This window comes from Chaetomium tenue (assembly GCF_020726465.1).
Source record: "Chaetomium tenue strain MPI-SDFR-AT-0079 chromosome Unknown F5144scaffold_8, whole genome shotgun sequence".
NCBI classification, from domain to species: Eukaryota; Fungi; Ascomycota; class Sordariomycetes; order Sordariales; family Chaetomiaceae; genus Chaetomium; species Chaetomium tenue.
The window spans coordinates 681,495-701,376 of record NW_027117336.1 but is presented as its reverse complement, the minus strand read 5'-3'; the positions used below and the strand labels follow the sequence as shown (position 1 = coordinate 701,376).

The 19,882-nt window shown below is 55.6% G+C and overlaps 6 protein-coding genes across 6 annotated transcripts; 5 read left to right on the top strand and 1 right to left on the bottom strand.

Moving 5' to 3' along the window:
* Positions 1-378: 378 nt before the first annotated feature.
* On the top strand, positions 379-1,835 carry F5144DRAFT_404817 (Alpha/Beta hydrolase protein). The gene is made up of 2 exons (XM_066784877.1): positions 379-1,146; positions 1,202-1,835. The coding sequence occupies exons 1-2, from the start codon at positions 620-622 to the stop codon at positions 1,749-1,751; spliced, it is 1,077 nt and encodes a 358-aa protein (XP_066638395.1). The 5' UTR covers positions 379-619; the 3' UTR covers positions 1,752-1,835.
* Positions 1,836-3,402: 1,567 nt separating this feature from the next.
* F5144DRAFT_404722 (uncharacterized protein) lies at positions 3,403-4,547 on the top strand. Its single transcript, XM_066784875.1, has 2 exons — positions 3,403-3,697; positions 3,770-4,547. Exons 1-2 carry the CDS (start codon positions 3,545-3,547, stop codon positions 4,379-4,381), a joined length of 765 nt encoding a protein of 254 aa, XP_066638394.1. The 5' UTR covers positions 3,403-3,544; the 3' UTR covers positions 4,382-4,547.
* On the top strand, positions 4,299-5,376 carry F5144DRAFT_587696 (uncharacterized protein). Its single transcript, XM_066789858.1, has one exon. The coding sequence runs from the start codon at positions 4,764-4,766 to the stop codon at positions 5,163-5,165; it is 402 nt and encodes a 133-aa protein (XP_066638393.1). The 5' UTR covers positions 4,299-4,763; the 3' UTR covers positions 5,166-5,376.
* Positions 5,377-6,060, bottom strand: F5144DRAFT_587694 (uncharacterized protein). Its single transcript, XM_066789857.1, has one exon. It carries the CDS (start codon positions 6,030-6,032, stop codon positions 5,664-5,666), a length of 369 nt encoding a protein of 122 aa, XP_066638392.1. The 5' UTR covers positions 6,033-6,060; the 3' UTR covers positions 5,377-5,663.
* A 6,375-nt stretch (positions 6,061-12,435) lies between these two features.
* Positions 12,436-13,009, top strand: F5144DRAFT_404410 (uncharacterized protein). The gene has a single exon (XM_066784874.1). It carries the CDS (start codon positions 12,559-12,561, stop codon positions 12,925-12,927), a length of 369 nt encoding a protein of 122 aa, XP_066638391.1. The 5' UTR covers positions 12,436-12,558; the 3' UTR covers positions 12,928-13,009.
* Positions 13,010-17,927: 4,918 nt separating this feature from the next.
* F5144DRAFT_404114 (uncharacterized protein) lies at positions 17,928-18,757 on the top strand. The gene has a single exon (XM_066784871.1). It carries the CDS (start codon positions 18,045-18,047, stop codon positions 18,717-18,719), a length of 675 nt encoding a protein of 224 aa, XP_066638390.1. The 5' UTR covers positions 17,928-18,044; the 3' UTR covers positions 18,720-18,757.
* Positions 18,758-19,882: the final 1,125 nt, after the last annotated feature.

Here is a 19,882-nt window from a genome sequence, read left to right as displayed (position 1 = left end):
GAATAATAGATCTTAGACGTGACAAAAGTTCTCACGAAGATGCGATGGTGATGAGTGCAAAAGTTGGTTGGAGTTGGTGGTCGTTTGAAGAAACTGAGTCTCCTAAATCTTGATGCTGTGATTGGAGCAGACATCATCTGCAACCTCCTTTCACCAAACAACCCATCAAAAGACTTTCCTTTGTTCTTTCACACCGACCACAAAGGACATCCGTTCCCGCCAATTGGGCGCAGGTTCGTGTCCGGTTTCGTGCTGAAGTTTGCACCTGCCTCGTAATCAATGCCAAATTCTTAAGCCAAGTGCGCCACCCGCAATGAGCGCCTACCGCTTACGGTCAATTACGGGGCTTCCCTAAATCTTCCGAACCTGCTTCTGCTTTCTACTTCAGCACAGGCACGGCTCAACCCGGGAGCCTGCAACCAATTTAAAGCGAATGTTTGCGTCGCCGAGTATAAAGAAAAGCATCATGGCCGCCGTCCGGAAAAGGTCTTCTTTTTCTGTCCCTGGGGTTGCCAAAGACCCATCTCACGGCGACAATCGCTCCTCCACCAACAGATTAAACATTGACCAAACCCTCGACTAACTAACATCACACCACTCGTAAAGCACATCCGGACCAATGAATCCATTCAAATCAACCCTCTTCGACAACTTCACCTTCAAATGGCTGCACTGGCGTGCCCCAACCGGCCCCCTCCAACCCCTCCCCGACGGCGTCGACCGGCTGTTCGTTGAAACCCCCGGCGGCAACATCGAAGTGCTCTATGCGCGCCCAACCGCGCCGCTCCCCGATGCCGACGCCCCGCCTCTCTTCTTCGTGCACGGCGGCATGGGCGGCGCCTGGGTCTGGCTGGAGTACCTGCGGTTCTTCGCCGCCCGCGGCATCCCTTGCTACGCCGTCTCCCTGCGCGGCCACGGCGGCAGCTACTACCCGTCGTTCCTGCGCATGGTGTACGCGACGACGAAGAGGATGCTGGCGGACGACGTGCTGGCCGCGCTGCGCTGGGTGCAGGAGCGCGAGGGTGGTAGGGAGGTTGTGCTCGTTGGCCACTCGAGCGGCGGCGGGTTGGCGCAGTTTGTCTTGTCGGAGAAGGAGGCGAGGGTGAAGGCGCTTGTCCTGATGGCGTCGGTCCCTGGGTCTGGATCGTAAGTTTGCTTTGGGAGGACTTTCCAAGGAATGCCTGCTGACGTCCTGTGATAGCGATGATGTCTACCTGAATTGGATGAATCTGGATCCGTGGTTTCTCCCGAGGATGATATTGCACCTCTGGCACCCTAACTCGCCACTGTCCCACCCGGCATTGACGCGGAGAGCATTCTTTAGCAAAGAGCAAACTGACGCCTACATTGAGGCGTTCCAGGACAAGGTTTGCCCTTACGAAAGTATTGTTTGGGCATTGGGGATGACGAAGCCCTTCGTAAACCAGCAGAATGTGCTCTCACAAATCACCGACTGGGACAGCAGCCAGAGAATTATGGTTATGAGCGGCGAGTTGGACAGGATAATGACGTTTCGCGTCATGCACGACCTCCTGCAAACGTATCGTGCGACCTTCAGGAGCATGATACGGCAGAAACAGCGGCAGGGCGAGGATATCGAGGTCGTTCCCTTGGTTTGGGAAGATGTCGGAGATAACAGCGGTCATGGTATCAGGTATTACGACGTCCCGAGGGCCGGACATCATATGCAAAATGACGTGTCCTGGGAGGTTGGCGCAGGGAAATTGTTGGCTTTCTATGAGCAGCTATGATGACTGACGATGTGAGGTGTTGGAGGAGACATCTTCGCTTTGGATAGGTTGGCATTTGGATCGATACCAGGGCTTCATTGAACGAATAAGCATGCAGAAATGCAACAATCAGTTGTACGTCTCGTATATGTTCACCACGGGACCCTACCATATCAAAGCAGAACAAGTCACTGCCGCTCATCCTTCACCGATGTGCCGACGCCGCTGAGTGTTGAGACCACTGGACTAGGTTGATGCAGCATGTCAAGGTCCCAGAACATAAAAGCAAGACCTCTGTGCCATCCAGCAACCCTAATCACTACCCATCATGGAGGCGTTGCGTCTTGCTCAGCACTGAAACTTTTGACCTCCGCAGACTATACAAGTCCCGTAATCCGGTTGGGCCCAGACTGTTCATAACGAACAGGGCAGGCCCTCGTTGAAGCAGACCAGGCGGTTTTAAAACGAGACGAAGGGCAAGTGCATCACTGGGTAATGTTCTGTTTATTTATTATCTCATCCATATCTCGCGTCGTCGGCCTGACACTGAGTCGTCGCCATGCACGCCGGATCATAACCGCCCCCGCGTCGAAGATTTGGTGGTTGTTAATTAAGCCGAGATCAAGAGAGTGATGAGCTTCGAATCTCATCCCTGGCCATACAAGCTTGACCGGGCATGCATCCATGGGCATGGACACCGGGTCGTGACTTTTCTTCGAACAGGCCATCGACTTTAGCGAGCACATTTTGTCCGCTGAGCCTCAGAATCTTATCATGCATCCCAGACGAAGGGAATCCTGTTTTGGGATTATACGATTTCCGTTTGGGAAGTGACAATTGCTTCGTTATCTCGGCCCTTCTTGAGTTCCCTCGCATATTTACACGTTTATCCACCCCGGCGTTGGACAGGTATGCCCCCGCTCGATGCTACTCCTCCATTAAGATAGGTTTGCGGTTTCTCGGCGGTGACTATGGAGGCATGGCCCGGGGTCTGGTACTCCGTGGTCTGTCAGGTGGCCCCTATAAGGATCACCGTATTATTGCATGAGATGTACCAAGGAAATAGTAGCACGAGGCCTTTAGTAACTCCCATGGGATGCTTGGATGGTAAGTAGTAGGATGCGCTCCAACCACACGGAGCTATCCCCAACGTCTGGGACTGGTGCACTGGACTAGCGGGACACATGGACGCTCTGCCCAAGGACAGCGTGACAGTCTAGAGGCAAACAAACCATATATCACTTGATTGAGTCGATAAGTTTGAGCAGTCATTGGGCTTCCACATGCTAAACTAGGCCCTGGCAATAAGATTGACAACGGCTCTGGGAAGCCTCGGTGTTTCTTGAGTCTCTAACTCCCATGGCGATCCCGCCTTCAGCTCAATACCACGCTATTTGAGCCGAGAACGGCGGTGGATGTATCCCCGGAGGATGCTGTACCCAGAAGTCCAATGGTTAGCCGCCTTAGGAAGCTATAATACCAATCTTGTAACCTGCAACGCTACACTCTGTCCTACTAAGCATATGTAAGCTTGCTAACTGCAATCCGACTCGGTAAAGTTACCCTCGGCAGCTACGCGATCAGCACCATGTCACCATGCTCTCGGTGTGCAGGGAATCGAACGGCCTCGTCACTCATCTCGGCAAACGATAATTACCGACCGAGGTCCTACGTTGTAGGGGGCCTGATCCGGGGTTTGCGAAGATGGCTCCGGGAGGGGCCGCATACGCGACTCCGGTACCAACGTTCGGCACTCGGAGAACGGACCGGGTACACGCAGCCGAAGTGCTTTGCATGCGGCCTCCGTCGATGGTATGGAGTCCGGGGATGCCCGGTCAGGGTATGACGAAAGGCCGGCTCCTCGTGTGGAAAGGGGGTTGAAACCGCAACCACGGTCATGGAATTGGGCAGAGCAACATCTAACCATGAAGATGCGACTCAGGGGTGGACCTCAAGTCCAGGTGAAGGTGAGATTCGTGTACTGATTCCCAGTCATTGACAAGAAGGCGTTGTAACTAACAACCTCACTCAACCTGAAGTCACGAAGTCAGGGGCAATCACAACCTCGTTTCTTCGGAACCAGTTCCAGAGGACCGCTAAGCCATCAACTCCAACCCTACTATGCATCCAGGGGGTGGCGAGTTCCCATCACCCATCACCGAGGGACAACCCGAGCATCGCCAAACCTCATCAGCCTCAACACCAACCAAACCTATCACGACCTCAACATCCATCCACCTCGGACACCACCACATCCGGCAACAAGGAGCACCATTCGAGACAACAAGCCCCCCTTTTCGGCGTCACATCTTGTGGCAGTGCCGGACGCCACAACACACCACACCACACCACCACCCAACGAAACCCCCCCTTCCCCCCGACAACGGATACCGCCATCCAGATCAAGATCTGTTGAGTCGAGCGGCAGCACCCTGTTTCTGTCTCGCACCTTCCGAGACATCGGCGCAAATCATGGGAGGCCAGCCTCCCCTCGACTTTCCGCGGAATCACGTCCCTTCATGTCCCCTTCGGAGGGAAGTGGAGGGGAGTGGAGGGGAAGGGAGGGGAGGGGAGGGTACACAGCACACAGTACTGTGTCGTACACTACACCCACGCCACGGTTCCCATGCAGCGCAACCCGCTTGGCCTGATCGGGCCTGACAGCTTTTCTGGAAGCCCCCCTAGCCCCAGTCATGGAAGAATGCGAGACGGAGCTAGCTGGTGAGCTAGTTTGCTGTGTAGCAGCAGCAGGATCTCTGGAGGTGGCTGGGTGTTTTTTTTTTCTTTCTCGGCCGCCCCTGGGGCCTGCTAGTGCATAGTTTAGTCAACCATCATACTGACACGAGTTAGCTTCATCCGATGGGCGAATTCCTCCGTGTCCGGGGCCCGTTTTTTTTCGGGGTTTTTTCTTCTCGCCGGCTAGGCCAGGTCAAGGGGTTAGTAAGTCGAGTGCACTAGTTGCGTAAGGCGAACTAAGTAGTTTAAGGGCCAAGTCAGCTTTATCCTCCCCCGGCTCGTCAGCTCTGCTAGCTCATGCGCATGACGACTGCGTATGGACAGGAAGACAGACACGGTTTTAACGGAATTCCGGTTTTGCAAGGCCAAGACGTCACTGGCATTGGGGATTGGGGCCGGCGGGCCCGTCTCCGGGAGACCATCACACCGGTCAGATGCGCCCCCTTGGTCTTTTTTGGGGCGACGATGGCAGTGAGCGGAATCCCACCGCTGGTTCAAGATGTTTTAGTGCAGTTTATGCATCCTCAGGGATGGGGAGGGGGCCCTGTTGTTGGCAGCAGCATGTCAGACTTGACTGCAGCAAGGCCCAGCAACTGGCAGATTGGTAACAGAAAAAGGATTGCTTGGTTTAGCTGCCGTTGGTGCATCGCGCTAGGTTGGGGTTGGGTTTGGTGTCGGTGGAATCTGGCTCGGTGTTGATGAATCCCCGGCCCCATCTTCGCCCTCCTGAAACCCAGACACACACCCACCACCCACCACACCCCATCCGTCCGCCCAGCCCAGGGGCAGCCGTTCATACCATGCAACAAGTAGTTAGTGCAGTAGCAGGCGAGCACTTCGTAGTAGCAACAGGAACAGCAACAGCAGCAGCAGATGCAGCTCGGCATCACACGAGTTTCACCCCTCCCCCTCCCCACCACCCATCATCCCTCATCCCTCATCCATTCCCCATCCATCTGCAAGGTGTCAAGTCAAGTCAAGTCAAGTCCCAAAAAAAAAGTCACAAGTGAGCCCCAAACCCACCCACCACCCCCCGAAATCGGGTGACAGTTCCCAGAACAGGACAGGCCGAGCAGACCGATCAGGAAATGAGACGCTGCACACGGCATGTCCGTCAGCCAAACACCGCTGTGTCAGGTCTGCCCGGATCGGGGCAAGCGGGCAGGCAAGGAGTCCACCTGCTTGCTTGCAGTCAAGTCAACCACCACCAAGCAGAAGCAGATTCTTTTCCTTTGTTTCCCCACCGCCGGCCGGCACGGCACCAGCAAGGGGAGAGCGTAAAAAACAGCTAATAAAATCGGGACTTGGAGCGCCGACTTTCCGGGTGGGCGCCACAAACTGGGCTGGTGGCCGATCTTCTTTGACATGGCATGACAGATTTTGAACAACCCCCCCCCCACCCCTGGCCCGGGGGCTTCTTTTCTCGCTTGTTAGCGGGTAAGGTGGCGTTTTGGGGGCCGCGAAGTCCAGGGCAGGGCCGGATTCGGTGTGTGATACACAGACACAAGAGCCACACACACACACACACACACACACACACAGACAACGACAGACAGACAATCGCATGACTGCGCCGCACCGGCTCCCATCGCCTCCGGGCCGGTCCGCACATGTCTCTTTCGGTTTCTGATTTCTGATATGTGATTAGATATCGCTTAACTTGACAAATCCGGCCTCTCATCAACCCCTGAGGTCGCAACAACGCCGCCAACTGGGGAGAGCGAGCGATTTCCTCCTTCTTTCTCTGCATGGGTGTTGGCCGCGCGGGATGATGATGTTGTTCTCGGCCCTGTTCTCGGCCCGTGTCGAGCAGTGAGAGTGGTGCATGCGATGCGATGCGAGAGCAAGGCCAATCCGACTCCCTCCCACACACGACAGCCCACACGACCCGAGCAGGACCGGTCAACGGGGGGATGTGGCGTCCCGGCCCCATGTTAGCGTCCCTCGGCCGACTCTTTTTCGGGGGTAGTTCTTATCCATCCTTCATGCGTGACCCTCCTCGCGAGTAACTCGAGATTATTGGGGAGAGGGTTGAACAGACAGAGGGAGGGAGCCGGCCTTGTTTGGTTGGGTGAGGGGTAAAACTCGCATTCGCGTCTCGAGATTCGATCGTCTTGTCTCGCCTTGTCCCTGACCTTGTCTATCACATAAACTAGGTCCTCGTTGGGGTAAACCTCTCAAAACCGAATCGCGAACAAGTGAGGCGAAAGAGAAAACCCGCCGGTTCTCGTGAGGCGTCGTTGATCTGCCCGTCTCGTGGAGCCTCAACTTGGGCTGCTGACGGCGTCTTCCTCCCTCCCAGCCACTCAGCGAGCCAGCCAAACGTGACAGTCACAGCTAGCAGCATTCGCAACAGCAGTACGAAGTAGTCGGAGGATCGCCCGCACACGATCTCACTCTGCTCCGCATTGGCGGGCGCCGATCCTCCCAGCATTCTCTTTTCTCTCTCTGGCCCCAGCAGGACCCCCCTTCAAGCCTTCGAGCCTTCACACCCAGTCATTGCCCGCCGAGCAGGTCACGTCAGTTCCAACAGGTCCCCACCAGTCCAGCATCCCAACAGGGGCCGTCTCTGCACAGACGATCTTGGCCTCGTGCTTGACAGTGCCAAGCCCAGCCTAGGCGAAGAACAGGCGAGCGCCGAAGGTCGACGTTCCATGGTTCTCGAACATGGCGTGCGACTCAGCCTAAAATATTTCGGGCCACCACGACACCCACCATTGGCCATGTCCCTCGAACGTGTGCCTGGATCGGTGCTGAGGTTTACGCTAGTTTTTCCCTGGCTGAACCCTAACCCTTTATGGAATTATCCCCTATCCTTGCTGCAGGTCAGCAAGGATCATGATGCGAACAGCCCCACGATTTTCCCCCCTTCCCTCGCCCTGTCGAGCCTGTCCACCACTGTGTTCGCGGCAGGGGGGTGGTATTCGTGTCATCCCAAGGTTGCGGCGCCGTTACGAGCAGGCCTACCAGGGCCAGTTGGTGTGGTCGTGCTGGAAGTGGTGATGGTGGTGGTGGTGGTGGTGGCGGTGGTGGTGTGTGAATATTCCGGCAGGCAAGAGCTAACAGGGGATTTCGAGGCGACGAGAATGTCTCGTTGCTGTGTCACACTTGACATGAGAGGAAAAATCTCCGCCCCCCTCCGACCGTTGAGATTGATCGATGTCCAGGAATAGCTTGAATGCACCCTCCTCCACGTTGTAGGAGAGGGGTCGGCCCGAGCAAAAAGCAACAAGCAGCAGGCAAGCAGTTGGGCTTGACGAACTTAGCGAGGAATAGGCGTTGGTTCATGGTAGCTGCTTTGGTCCTTGTGCTTGACTCCCGCAGCCATGGCCGTGCGATCAACGAGAAGGGCTGCCTGCCAACATCGCTGAGCCGTGCCGAGTAATGCTGGTCATTGACAAATGAGAAACTTGGGCCGCCCTCCGAACCGACCTCGAGTCCCGCGAGGCGCGGGCCGGGAGTGAGGAGGTGGACGCCCGGGAGTGAGGAGGTCAAGGCCCGGGACTTGTGTCCAGTGTAAGACATTCCTCCGTCTCCTTTCCAGATCCACACACGCGGATACGTGCTGGTTGCCGTTCTGAGATCCTCGCCGTCCCTCGGAGCGGGGTCTTCCTGGGCTCTTAGCTTTCAGCAACTGTGCTAACAAGTTAGTTCCCTTGGACATGTGGGCTCGAACGAAGGGCACGATTAGCTAATGGCCGTTGGAATTCGGGACTTTTGTTTCATGGATCCATGGCGATTTCCCCCGCCGCGACCCCTGAACCCTTATACCTCCGCTAGCTGGCTAGCGTAGCCTCGAGCGCGATGGCGGAACTTCTGGAAGCTTGGGTCAACTAACTGGGATACCGTGTAGTTATGACGTGTGTTGGCAGCGCCGGTTTGGGTATGGACGGAAAAGAAGTACCGAACGATCGACAAACCTCTGGCGGTCAGTAGAATCCGAACGCGAAATCCCAATGTCTCACTTACGCCGACATCTGGAATGACAACGCCCTTCTTCTTGATCCATGGTGTTGGGAGGGGCCGTGGTCGACCGGTGAACCAGGGACAAGGCCCGCCAATCCCGGGACCCTACCCCCTGTCTAGAGAAGCGAATCCAGGCATTGGGCCGGAGCGGGCCCCGAACACGTGCGGAGCTCGCGGACGACGCGATGCCGACCGAGGCTGAATTGTTCGTTCACCCCTCGATGCTTTAGTTGCTGGTGGTGGCTTGAACTTCACTTTCAGAGAGCCTTTCTGGTGGCTGGGATCGAGGATGAGGCCATTGTTCGTCAGTGATGGATGTTTCTGATTCTGAACGAATACGGTTTAGCTGGGCTGTATGTCTCAGGTCGGTTAAGATCCCTCATCAGTTCTGGTTTGCGAGGCTCTGAGACTGGGGAGCTCCCAACGAACAAACGTCCATACTTGGTACTAACTCATGCTAGTGTTGTTGTTCCGTTGCCAAGTTGAGCGAGCCATTCCCTCTCTAGATGGAAAGTAGTTATCCGAACAACGCTGTCTGGATAACTAACTAGCGGTCAAATCTGAGGCTGCCTTGATGTCTCGGCTTGCCCGCCCAATCCATCGCGCAACGGACCTCGAAGGCGGTGTTAGGATTGTGGTGTCCATGCCCTAGCATGTGCCGGGGATGTTGATGTTGTTGATGTTGTTGATGCTGTTGTTGCCAATGGGCAATTGCCCTCGGTATCGTGTTTTCCTGGAATCCCAGCTCCCGAATAGCCGTATACTCTCCACTTCTTCATCCGAAACACCAAGATCGATCTAGTGAATCGAAAGCTCTCCACAAGTGGATAGTCACTAACTTGACAATATTGCATTTCCGGTCTGCATTATGGCAGCGAACAGACGCCGTCAGGGGGCCGTTCCGTAAATTCGGATATCATCCGATCAAAATTCCGGGGAAATTTGCTGGCATCATGCTCACTTTGTGAGGGACTCAGCAGGCGCAGCCTTTCCTCAGGCCCCCGGTGCTCCCGGATGCCTCAAGGGACCTAGTTATTCGGACTTGCTTTTCGGACCCGAGGGAAGGTTGGGGATCCCTGGCCGCCTCCCATGAAGTTCGTTCAGCTCTCCTGATTTGTGTCCACCTTGTCGTCCGATGATGAGGGATCGAAAGTTTTCCAACAAGGGGGAAAGGTTCGCATCGACGGGTCCTCGCAGTCGCTGATGTGCTTCTCGATGCTGCACATAGCCATTGAGCTGCACAACCCGGAGCCCATCCGGACTGGGAGCATGCTTCTGTACATCCGAGTGGTTCCCATGAGTCGACGTGGATTGCATCAACTTCCGCCGCTGTGTCTCCTCATAACTCGCAATCCGAGTTTGCCCAGTGGCTGAAGGGGGGGCTATTTGGCTTCTGCACTTGTTGATTTCACCACACCTGGCTGCTGGAAGCCGAGAATAAAGAAATCGCAATCAATGACTGATGCTCATCTAGGGGATTGACTAGCTGTATTCTGATATTGACTCGTTCCACCGCATCGAGCTGAATGCGGAGGGGTTCCGGAGCGGAGAGTCAACACAGCATCTGGCTTTTGTTCTGCAGGATCCCGAACGCGCCGGCTAGTTGCATTAACAACCTGATCCCCGGGGCTTGAGAGTACATTGCCAGCCATGGAGCTTTTTATCGGATCTACGCATATGCAGACAGCCGGGCTCGCGATGGCTTCATCATGGAGCCTCGGTTCTTTTCCCCGGACACCCGGGAAGCTCATGATGCCTACTACCTTAACCGGGGCGATGAGGTCGAGACGACAAGTCTGAATCCGTTGATCTACCCGCGACGTAAGCCAACCCATTCGGGGGGGTATCACCCACACCCATTGTCAGGGGCTCGGGCTGCTCAGGTCATTCCCATTGAAGGATTCTGTCAGAAATTGCAACATGTTGCCGAGCTCTGCTGAACTGTCCAAGTTGACGAGAGGGGACAGGGCAGTGCGAGCAACAAACTGCAATGCCCAGGTCATGCGGCCGGCTAGCTGCGTGGAGTGTACATACACAGTCAAATGGGTCTGTTGAGGTCGGGACATGGAGTCTGACCGCAACGAACTGCTGCAGGGGACGCGGCTCTTTAGGTTTGGGTGGTGCCTCTGCGTGCGCCTTGTCCTTGCGCTATGCTCCGATAGGACTGGGCAGGTTCTGGGCGTCTTTGTCCATTGGACTGACCAAAGGATCCTTCATCGATGAAGCCGCACGATGTTGACGAAACCTGCGGAGCGGGTGTGACGAAACTGAAAGGGTACATGCAGATAGACGAGAGGGTCGCTGGCACTGGCCCGTAAGATCCCTCCGTGGAGGAGGCCGGCTTACTTTTCCGGCCCTCGAAACTAGAGGGAAAGCAGATACCTCGACGGATGAGAGTTAGTTGAACGGCATGCCGCACTATTGCTGCAAAGGGAATCGTTTCGATCCCCACCTTCCTGGTTGGTTGGATCTGCGTTTGATTCCCGCCTGAAGGAACTGCTGCTGGATCCCGTTTTGTGATTGACTGCAGAATCGAGACTGGTGAAGGTGAGAGGAGGTTTGGTTTGCCGTGACCGGCATGGATGTGGGCCATTCAGTGCGATCGCGCGCTGGGAGGAAACCGGGCTCGCTATTTCCCGGGATGGGCATCTCGAACCGGGCAATGGAGGATTTCCGGACAGAGATGGGCAGCTGTGTTCATGAGGTGATGAAGTGATCGATGCTGCAAATCCGCTTGTTCGGCAGTCGAGAGGACTCATGCATACCGAGTTGTTAACAATGGCATTATGCACCCCCCCGGAGCCGATCCGTCTCCGCCGAGTCAGATTGACTCCCGTCGTTTGTGGAGAGTGGTCTCACCGGCAACAAATGACGGTCCGGCAGGTTAGGTTGGTTTGCGGGGACGAGATGGCCAGCGACCGTTGTGATCGGCTCGGCTGGCTTGGGACCAGTCGGAATCCGGATGGCCGGGGCAATTGGGGGATGCGATCCGGAAAGGGCAGTTGTGCCTGCTCAAGTTGGAACCCCTCAAAAACCTTGCACCTGCACGAGGTGCAGCAACGACTGGCTTCTCGGCCGTTCCTGCATCCCGTGTCTCTCACCGGTCCCCCTTACTAATCCTGACTTGCCAGGCCCTTCGAATGGCCCCAAGCGGTCGCGGGTTGTTGGCTCCTTCCAGATTTACTCACCATCCATGTCGGGGCCGTGACAGCAGGAAGGTGGGATATCCCAATCCTCGTACGGGGGTCTGGTCGCGGGGCTTAATTCGGAGAATAGGTAAGTGGGGATGGATTGCTGCGGCTTCGACGATCAATCGAGGACACCTCCATACCTACACAGCATGACGGCGTGGGATACTCCGCCCGCGGCGCCAGCTTCTGAAATGTCTACTAGTACCCCACGTAGTGATTCATGTGACGCATGTGAAATTGGACAGTAAGTGTCTTGCAAGTGTCGTTGCGGGGGTCATCGTGAGCACGGGGGCCTTGGTGTCGTTCACCCCGCCGTCTCACAGTCATGACGGCTAGGGTCCCGTCATGAAGGACCTCGGGGATCGTGACGGGTGGGTCATACATTTCATCTTGAGCGAAATCTCTGTTGCTAATGCAACCTGGCCCATTCCGTGGGCAATATACATCGTCATTGGCGAGTTAGCTAGCGTCATCATTACCATCTCAACCCGCCTTCGAAGTGGAGCGGAGGCCAGTGGGTTCTCGAGGCTCAGTGACGCAATCAAATCGGAGTTTTTGTGACCGAGAGCAGCAGCACACCGCTTTCCGTAGGTCATCGCTCGGTTGCTACTGCGCAGGCCCATCGAGTGCCGGCAGCGAGGCGGTGCTCTGCCAGTGTGACCAGTTCTCAAACCTGGGAGGGGTTCCATGTTGGTGGTCTCCCGCTCCACCCGGTCCGGCGCGGCTGGTGAGATCGGCCTCAGCACCTGGAATGGTGGGGCCTTCGGCGAAAGACGCCGGGATCGACCCCCGGCAGCCGCTAGTTAGTTTGACAACTCGGAGCTCTTCTGTATTTCTTCTCGGCCTTCAAACCTCGCCCGGACATAACAAAGTAACTACCTATAACCACCAAATGTTCGAAGCAGCCGCGCTACTTTTGTCAAGAAGCGAAACAAATGAAAAAGAGGTACGTCCTAGCTGCGAGGTGGGTTCTGACCGCTGAGATTGTATACGCGGTGGGGAGTCGACGAGTACAGTATGTATGTACACATCCCATAGTAACGTTAGCGAGTTTCGTTTCATTGCGTTGGCCTGCACGAGACGACGTGGGTAATCTTCGCATCCCATATTACCAGCATGCTTCATGTAGTTGCAATATCAGCGGCAGGTTGTTGCAGGACACCATCCGGGAACATTGCCGAATTGGGAGGTATCCCACGAATCAAGGGGCGCGAGACCGTGTGGCCCGTGTGAGGAAAGGGTCTGGCCGTCCGTGCGTTCAGCCTGGCCCGCGTCGATTCCGGCTTCCGGCGAGAGCAAGGTGATGACCCATCACTTCGTAACCTGCGGGATTTACATACATGCACCACTGCCATCTGTCTCCCCTGCCTGGCTCGTTCCTGGGTCTCAGTCCGGAGGCCAGAGTTTGTCTTGACCGGGCTGGGTCGCTGGTAAGCGAGTGTCGTTGGAAGTGTCCTGAGCAGGGTTTCAACCGCACGCAGCCGGTGGGGAGAATCGGTGGTGTACCTGCATCTTGGAGGGGTTCGGAGTGGATTTGATGCACAACTTCCTAACTTCCCAGGTCGTTATGGAGACTTGGATGTCGTGCTTAAGCCTGCAGGACGTCTTGCGATGCACTTGTCCCTCTCGATATTCCGTCATTGGCGGTTTCCAGTTCCTGTAAAGTAGTTGCATCTGCTGTCATCTTCGGTACTGTGCTGCCGGGGACATCGAATTTGAGCCTTGGGTCTGCTTTTCACGGCGACTGCGTCTATTGGTTCGATGCACAGGACCATGAACGGCTGGTCCGTGTCCACCTCCCACAGACACCGGTGAGTCCAGTGGGAGCTCTTGAGAATCGGAGAATCGGTTGCGGACCCCTGGACTGTCAGAAGGGAATAGGAAAGGGCATCATCGTCACAGTGCCGTATACATCCCCAGGTACGTGAGCGAGGGTAAGCCCAATTAGCTACAATCGTATCCACTATCCCACGTCGCTTAGGGATGAGTGGCAGCGCTCGGACAGGACGTCGTTGAATTCAATGAGGGGGCTGCGATCACACAGATGTGGGTGGGGTAAAATGTTTCTGTTTCGACCCCGTTTCAGATCAAGTGATGCAAACCACAGCCATCCATTGGTTGCCGGGCCATGGTCTCGGAATCCGATTTGCGAAAGAATAGCTCTCCCACGTGGACCACGTTGTACCCCTGTAACGGTTGGGAAGGCTACCCGTTCATTTTCATGTTCAGCTGCTGTTTGTCGACAAAGGGTGTTTATGTCCGACACTAGTTGCAAGGGCATGATGTCGAATGGCTTGGCCATGCTAACCTAGCAAGGCCGGGTCTGATGAAGCAAAGCAGCCGAGTCTTCTGGTGGTCACGGACTTCAACGATCAGCGGATGAATGGAAGCTGAACTCGAGAAACAGAATGACCAGCCATGGCAGGGTTGCAGAATGCATTCAGAGGCAATCGCGATGCACGTAGGGGGCTCGATCCTGCGTACTTTGACGTGCCCAACTACGGAGCGAGCTGCATTGAAAATGATATCGATATCGCATGCCTGGGTCGGTACCTAGGCTTCGAGCAGTTCCTAGGGCCCACCGGAGCCAGTCGGTTGTATTTGGTGCATCCCTGAAGTGAAGCGGCCCGCAGCTGGGCGGTGTTGGAAACCACAAGCGTTTTTGTCGAGGGCCGAATTTCGATAGGAAGAGAAAGAGAGGTCTGAGAGTCCAGATCGCCTGCACAACATGGCCGTCTGTGGAGCCGAGTCGGGCTTAAAATGTGGGGGGAGGGGCTGGGTGGGGGCGGGTGGGCAACCAGGCACGCCAGGGTTAATTGGTTTCTGATTGCGGGGTCGTGGCTGCTGCTTCGATGTACATGTATCTCCCAAGTTTTCTTGTTGGCTTCGGTCAGGTTGTTCCATCGCAACCGCAATAGACCGAGCAGTGCATCGGAACGCTCGACTTCCAGCCCCTGACACTTTGCAGTTTACGACCTAAGGGCCAGTAGAATGGGAGCGGGATGAAAGAGACATCGCAAATGTAACTGTCACGGCGGGATACCTCCCCACCGGAGCTCGGCGTGAGAATTGGCGGCGAGCGTTCTGCTCGGTGTGTCAGACATTAGCAATCTGGCGCGGCCTACAACAGACGGCAAGATTCATTCTCATGTGTTTGATCCAGTCAAACGGTTGACCCCGCCCGGCACCCTTCCCGTCCCGTTGCCTCCATACTGCAGTATGGTATGCCTCGCAGGAGGAGCACGAGGGGTCGGTTGTGCTACATACCTGCCAGAGCAGACACGGAATGCCACCGCCCAACCTACCAAAAGGAGATCTAGCCCGCCTAATCGAGCAAAGAAGGTGCTAAAACCTGTAAACTGCATTCAATGGTACCTAAACCACCGAGTGTGCTGTGCTGTTGAAGAGTCCTTTGAGTGGAGACTCTTTTCTGGCTTATCGGACCCACTTTTGTGCACGGAGAACCTGACAAGAGATTTGCAAGGAAACATTTTGAGATAACTTCCGTCGGTCTCAAGGAAAGTGGAAGCATTAAATCGTCCATAATGTTGTAGTCAACCAGCCTGTTCCTCTGACTCTCCATTTTATTTCTTTGGTCCTTCCTCTTTCTACAACGTCGAAGGTTGGGCGCATGCTGACTGTTTCTTTCCGAGGACCCTAGTCCATCTGGAGAATCGGCATATTGTGGAGGTCATGCCTTCCGAGATGCACAACGCCAACGTGGTTTTCTGAAAGCCACGTACGAGCCGTGTCTGCATTGGTTTTTCCCCACACGGAGCTGCCAGGCCTCTCGGTATCATCGCCGGGAAACGCAGTAACGGGCATCTCGACGTGGGTCCGCTGCCGACCGCCGGAAGTACCCCAGATTTTGCAACCGTTGACGGCCGGGCTCCCATGAAAGCCGCACAGACAACCTCAGAACTGCTTGCTTGACCTGCGGCGGGGCGTTGTTTGCATGTTTTTGGTTAAACCTCTTCGCGACACTTGCCATTCCCTGCCGCTCTATCATCATGTGGTCTTCCAGCGGCCAATCCACCGGCGATCGAATAACCTACTCGACCAAAAAAGGGCTGATGATTGAAAAACACGATGTCACGACGGCTTCCTAGCGGTTGCGCAAGTGGTCCGGCTAAGAAAACTCCGCTGAGACCGCTGTGAGCATCATGCACGCCTTCCCGCCCAACACTCGGACCAAGCTCATCTCGAGACAGACAAGCTGCGAGGCCTCTCTTTCCTGTTTCCAGTCCGATCAAGTCCAAAGCCGAGCCGTCCCGCAGCCTCCGGCTGCTTTTCGTTCCAATAGGGTAAAATTACCCCAGACTTTTATGCAAATCCGCATTCAGCCACCCGCAGTAACAACGGCGCCACACTAAGATTGGATGAACCACTCGCGGCAACATCCCGGTAACGTAACGCACTCCTCCCATCTGTCAAATCACGATCAAACCAGGGACGGGAGAGACGCTCGATCTCCACGGTAAAGCTGAACACTTGTTACGTGGAGCAAGGAATTGGGACGCTATTTGCCCGTTTCTGAACCTGTGGTACGCATTTACTTTCATGTGAACACTGCCGTGAAAGGCGACCGTCTGGTCCCCGTTCCAAGCGCTCGAATCTGGGGAATCCTTGTCGCCTGCCTACGACGGACAGAGCGGGTTGTCCAGGCAGGGGAGATGATAGCTGGCCATGGACTTTTCTTATCTCATCCTAATCCACGAGAGTTTGCCCCGATGAGAATTAGGTACCATCTCTCGGAAACGGCGCTCTGCTCCCTGCCGTACGGATTTACCAGGCAATAAATGGTCCAGTATTTTCCTAGCCTTTCTCCCAACCTTTTCTTATTCCAGATTAGCATGGCTCTTCTCCGGCGTTGCCTTCGAGTCCATTTACATGACGATTTTGCAGCACCCGGCGTATTTTGTTGGTGGACGGGCGCTCGGAAAGACCCTGTTGATCTTCGTGGAGAACTGCAACCTCGATTACAACATCTGGTCCCTTCAAGTTTGTGTTTGGTACGTGGAATAAGAATAGCTAAGGGTGGAGAGCCTGATTGCAGCTGGCAGGCAACTTCTTCGGTTCATGCCGTTGTCCAATTGCATGGCGAAGCTTGTCATGACGGACGATGGCCATTGGCGGTCTCTTTTAGTCAGCCCCCAAGCAAGGGTCGAAAAGGAAGACATCCAAGTACATCGTTCTGAACTGTGCAGTTGTTCGATTCATTTGTGACGCTTTCCTTGCCGTGCTGCCTGATATCAATCTTGGCCTTCCGAAGGACCTCACCGCCTGACCGTACGAGACTGCGAGAAACCATCGAGAGCTGACGCTCTTGTCGCTTTTCTCCCTCTTCCCACGAGGTGGGGCGGGAACATGTTGGATAATAGCCTAGCAAACACCCCCTTCAAACCAGCCGCGGTACAGATTAGTATGAATGAGACAAAAATTCTACGAGACATCTTAGGCTCTTTGGGTAACGTTATTAGAAACATCCGCGGCGTTATCGCTCGGCCGTGGCGACACACGTATTCGTAGTCTGGGGGCTAATCTCGACACCCGTCCGTCTCAAAGTCTCCCGGTTGAAACACTGGGAAAATATGACGATCGGTATGAAGTCAATAAAACACGCGACGGAACGAAATGGCTGATGATCGAATGGCGGGAAGCAACTCGAACCTGGAAACAGCCAGATCAACCTAGCAAAAGCGGGATGCAAAGTGAAGGACCTATCCTGACTCGCTCCTGCTCCTGCTCCTGCCTCATCTGTGATCCCGCAAAACCTTTTGCAGCAGCCACGCCTGCTCTTTCCCGCTTGTCCAGGGTCTTCCGCCCGATTATTGAGAAATATTTTCGCCTTTCCCGAAGTTGATACTTGCGTGTTCTTTTTTTTTTTTTTCCCGAGTCGTCTGCCGAATTGGCTGCAGATGGTTGGCGTTTGCGGCCGCGGAAGGGGACCCCACCAGCATCATCCCTCCAAGCACCACAATCTGAACCTCTCAAATCACTGATCTTCAAAAGTCATCGGCCTTTTCGGAACCTGTCCAGCATGACGCAGCTGTGGATGCGCCCACTGCCCGCTCCTCGGTTCAAGGAGGCCGCGGCGGCAGTTTGGTAACACCAGAAAATCCAGTCTTTCGGTCGCCGGAGTGGCCACGGATAGGCGACCGGTCCTTGCATTAGAAAGCCGCAACATCACGTTGTCTTACTGCAGTAACAACCTCCGATGGGCCGCCAGCAACCATGGCGGCGGAGCGATTTATGAGACATTGTGTGGCCTGAAATCAGAGACACACAGCGGAGGTGGTCGCGGCTGAGCATCGCATTCGCAGAGCTCTTTTCCTTCTGCCTCTCTTTTATCCCGACTGGCGGCGGCAATTGGACGCTGTTGGGGGTACAGTACCTGAGAAGAAAGAAACCTCAGATTCTGATGGCGGGTCCGGTTGGTCACGACGGTGTTGCACAGTCACATCATCCCTTGCCTCTTGCTCTGCTCGCATCACTAGTGGACGTGGGCCGATGCAACAGGCGAAATGACGCCCTCATGACCGCAAGAAGTCGCATCTTGCTGTTGTCGTCCTTGTTCTCGAGGGGGCCCGCTCGATCTGGTGCTGCGCGAGGTATCACCCACCTCTGCGATCCCCCGCCTGCGACGACACTAATAATACCGAGCAGTGGGACATGGAACGGGAAGTCATCCACCAAGCCAGAAGGAGAAGACTGGTGTAACGTCCTCGACGACCTGATACTTCGGAATGGGTTTGCCGGCAGGATCGGAGAGATGCCGGCCTCGCGCGATGGATCTGTTTCCGCCTTTCGAACCAAAGCAGTCTCTCTCTGTCCTGTCCCGGCCTCCTCTCCTCCACTGTCCGTCCTGGACTTTTTGGCGTCGGGACGATGGGGGATGCGCAATCTCTCTCCCGCCCCAAAGCGTGTATCGCTTCCAACCTCCGAACAAGGTATCGTTGTTTTCGCCTTGTCGTCTTCTCCTTTTCCCACGGGCATCTATCGCGCCGTCTCCGATCTTTCCGCTCTATTTAACTTGGCAAGGCAGGGGGAGGCAGCTGTCGCGGTCTCACCCCTTGCGCCTCGCTTCCACTCCTAGTGCTTGCAAGGAGCGATTCACCCTTGCAGCAGGCCCCGGACACCGGGCTGGGATCCCATGTCTTCTGCGGTCACCTCAACACCGGGGCGGGGCTGCGACGCTTCCCAACAGGGCCGTCCTCTTGAGAGGAGCTCCTCTTCCACATCCCGGTCGGTACCTGGGGTACAGCAGACAGGGCCTGCGTGCAAGTGCCATCGAGAGTCCGTGCGAGAATCCCTGCAACGAATGAGATACGCAACCAGATTTCGATGGGCCCCACTCGGCCGGGTGGAGGCGGGGAAAAGCCCACCCTGTGAAGCAGCTGTCCCATTCGCCAATGGGGTAGCAGCCCGCGGAGGATGAGCCGTGTGTGCTTCTCACTCCTTCCCGCATGTCTCGCACTTGCCCTCAGGGCTGTTAGTGGTGCTGTGGCTGCAGGAGCGCACCACTGGGAGGGACAAACCCGTCTCCCTCCCGTCCCTTTTTGGCGGTCCTGGGGTTGTCACCTCGCCTGCGAGTTCCAGAGCTGCCTCGTTTTGTAATCTCGAACTGCACACAGCAAGCCACGCCCGCCAGCCGTCCCGTTCCCCATTGCCCACCCCAGTTCATCTATGGATGTACTTTGTATAGCCACAACCTCACGTTTCTGAGCCCGTCCCCCGAGCGGGAAGGGCGGTCATAATGTCTGATACTATGACCAGCATAGAAACGTGCTGTCACCATCATCCACGGTTTGGGGGAGGGGAGGGGGGTCACCCCACGAGAATGAAGGTTCGACAAACCGCCCTCTAGTGCTAACTAATGTCGAATTGAAGCGGGGACTCAACGGCGTCAGTTAGTAAAAACGATGGAAGCGAGGTCTGGAGATGACCGAAAGTCTCTTTTTCTCCCTCCTGTACCGGAGCAAATCACCGCTAGCTGCATCGGCTGTTGCAGGGCATGCCGACCTGAAGGAAATCAGCCAGACCTTTCCTGTTCCTCACCTTCCGGCTCTCCTCCCGTCGATCGTGGCGCCGGCTATTACCTCTTTGAGGAAAGCTCGGGTAAAACTAAAAAATAAAAAATAAGAAGAGAGACCGCGACCAGGGCATACTGCGAAGAGAAGACGCCAGCTTCCATCAGCCGGCCGGGGTGCTTTCCCCCCAACGGCGACCCCTGTTCTTGGCTCGTCCATGGCACCCGGC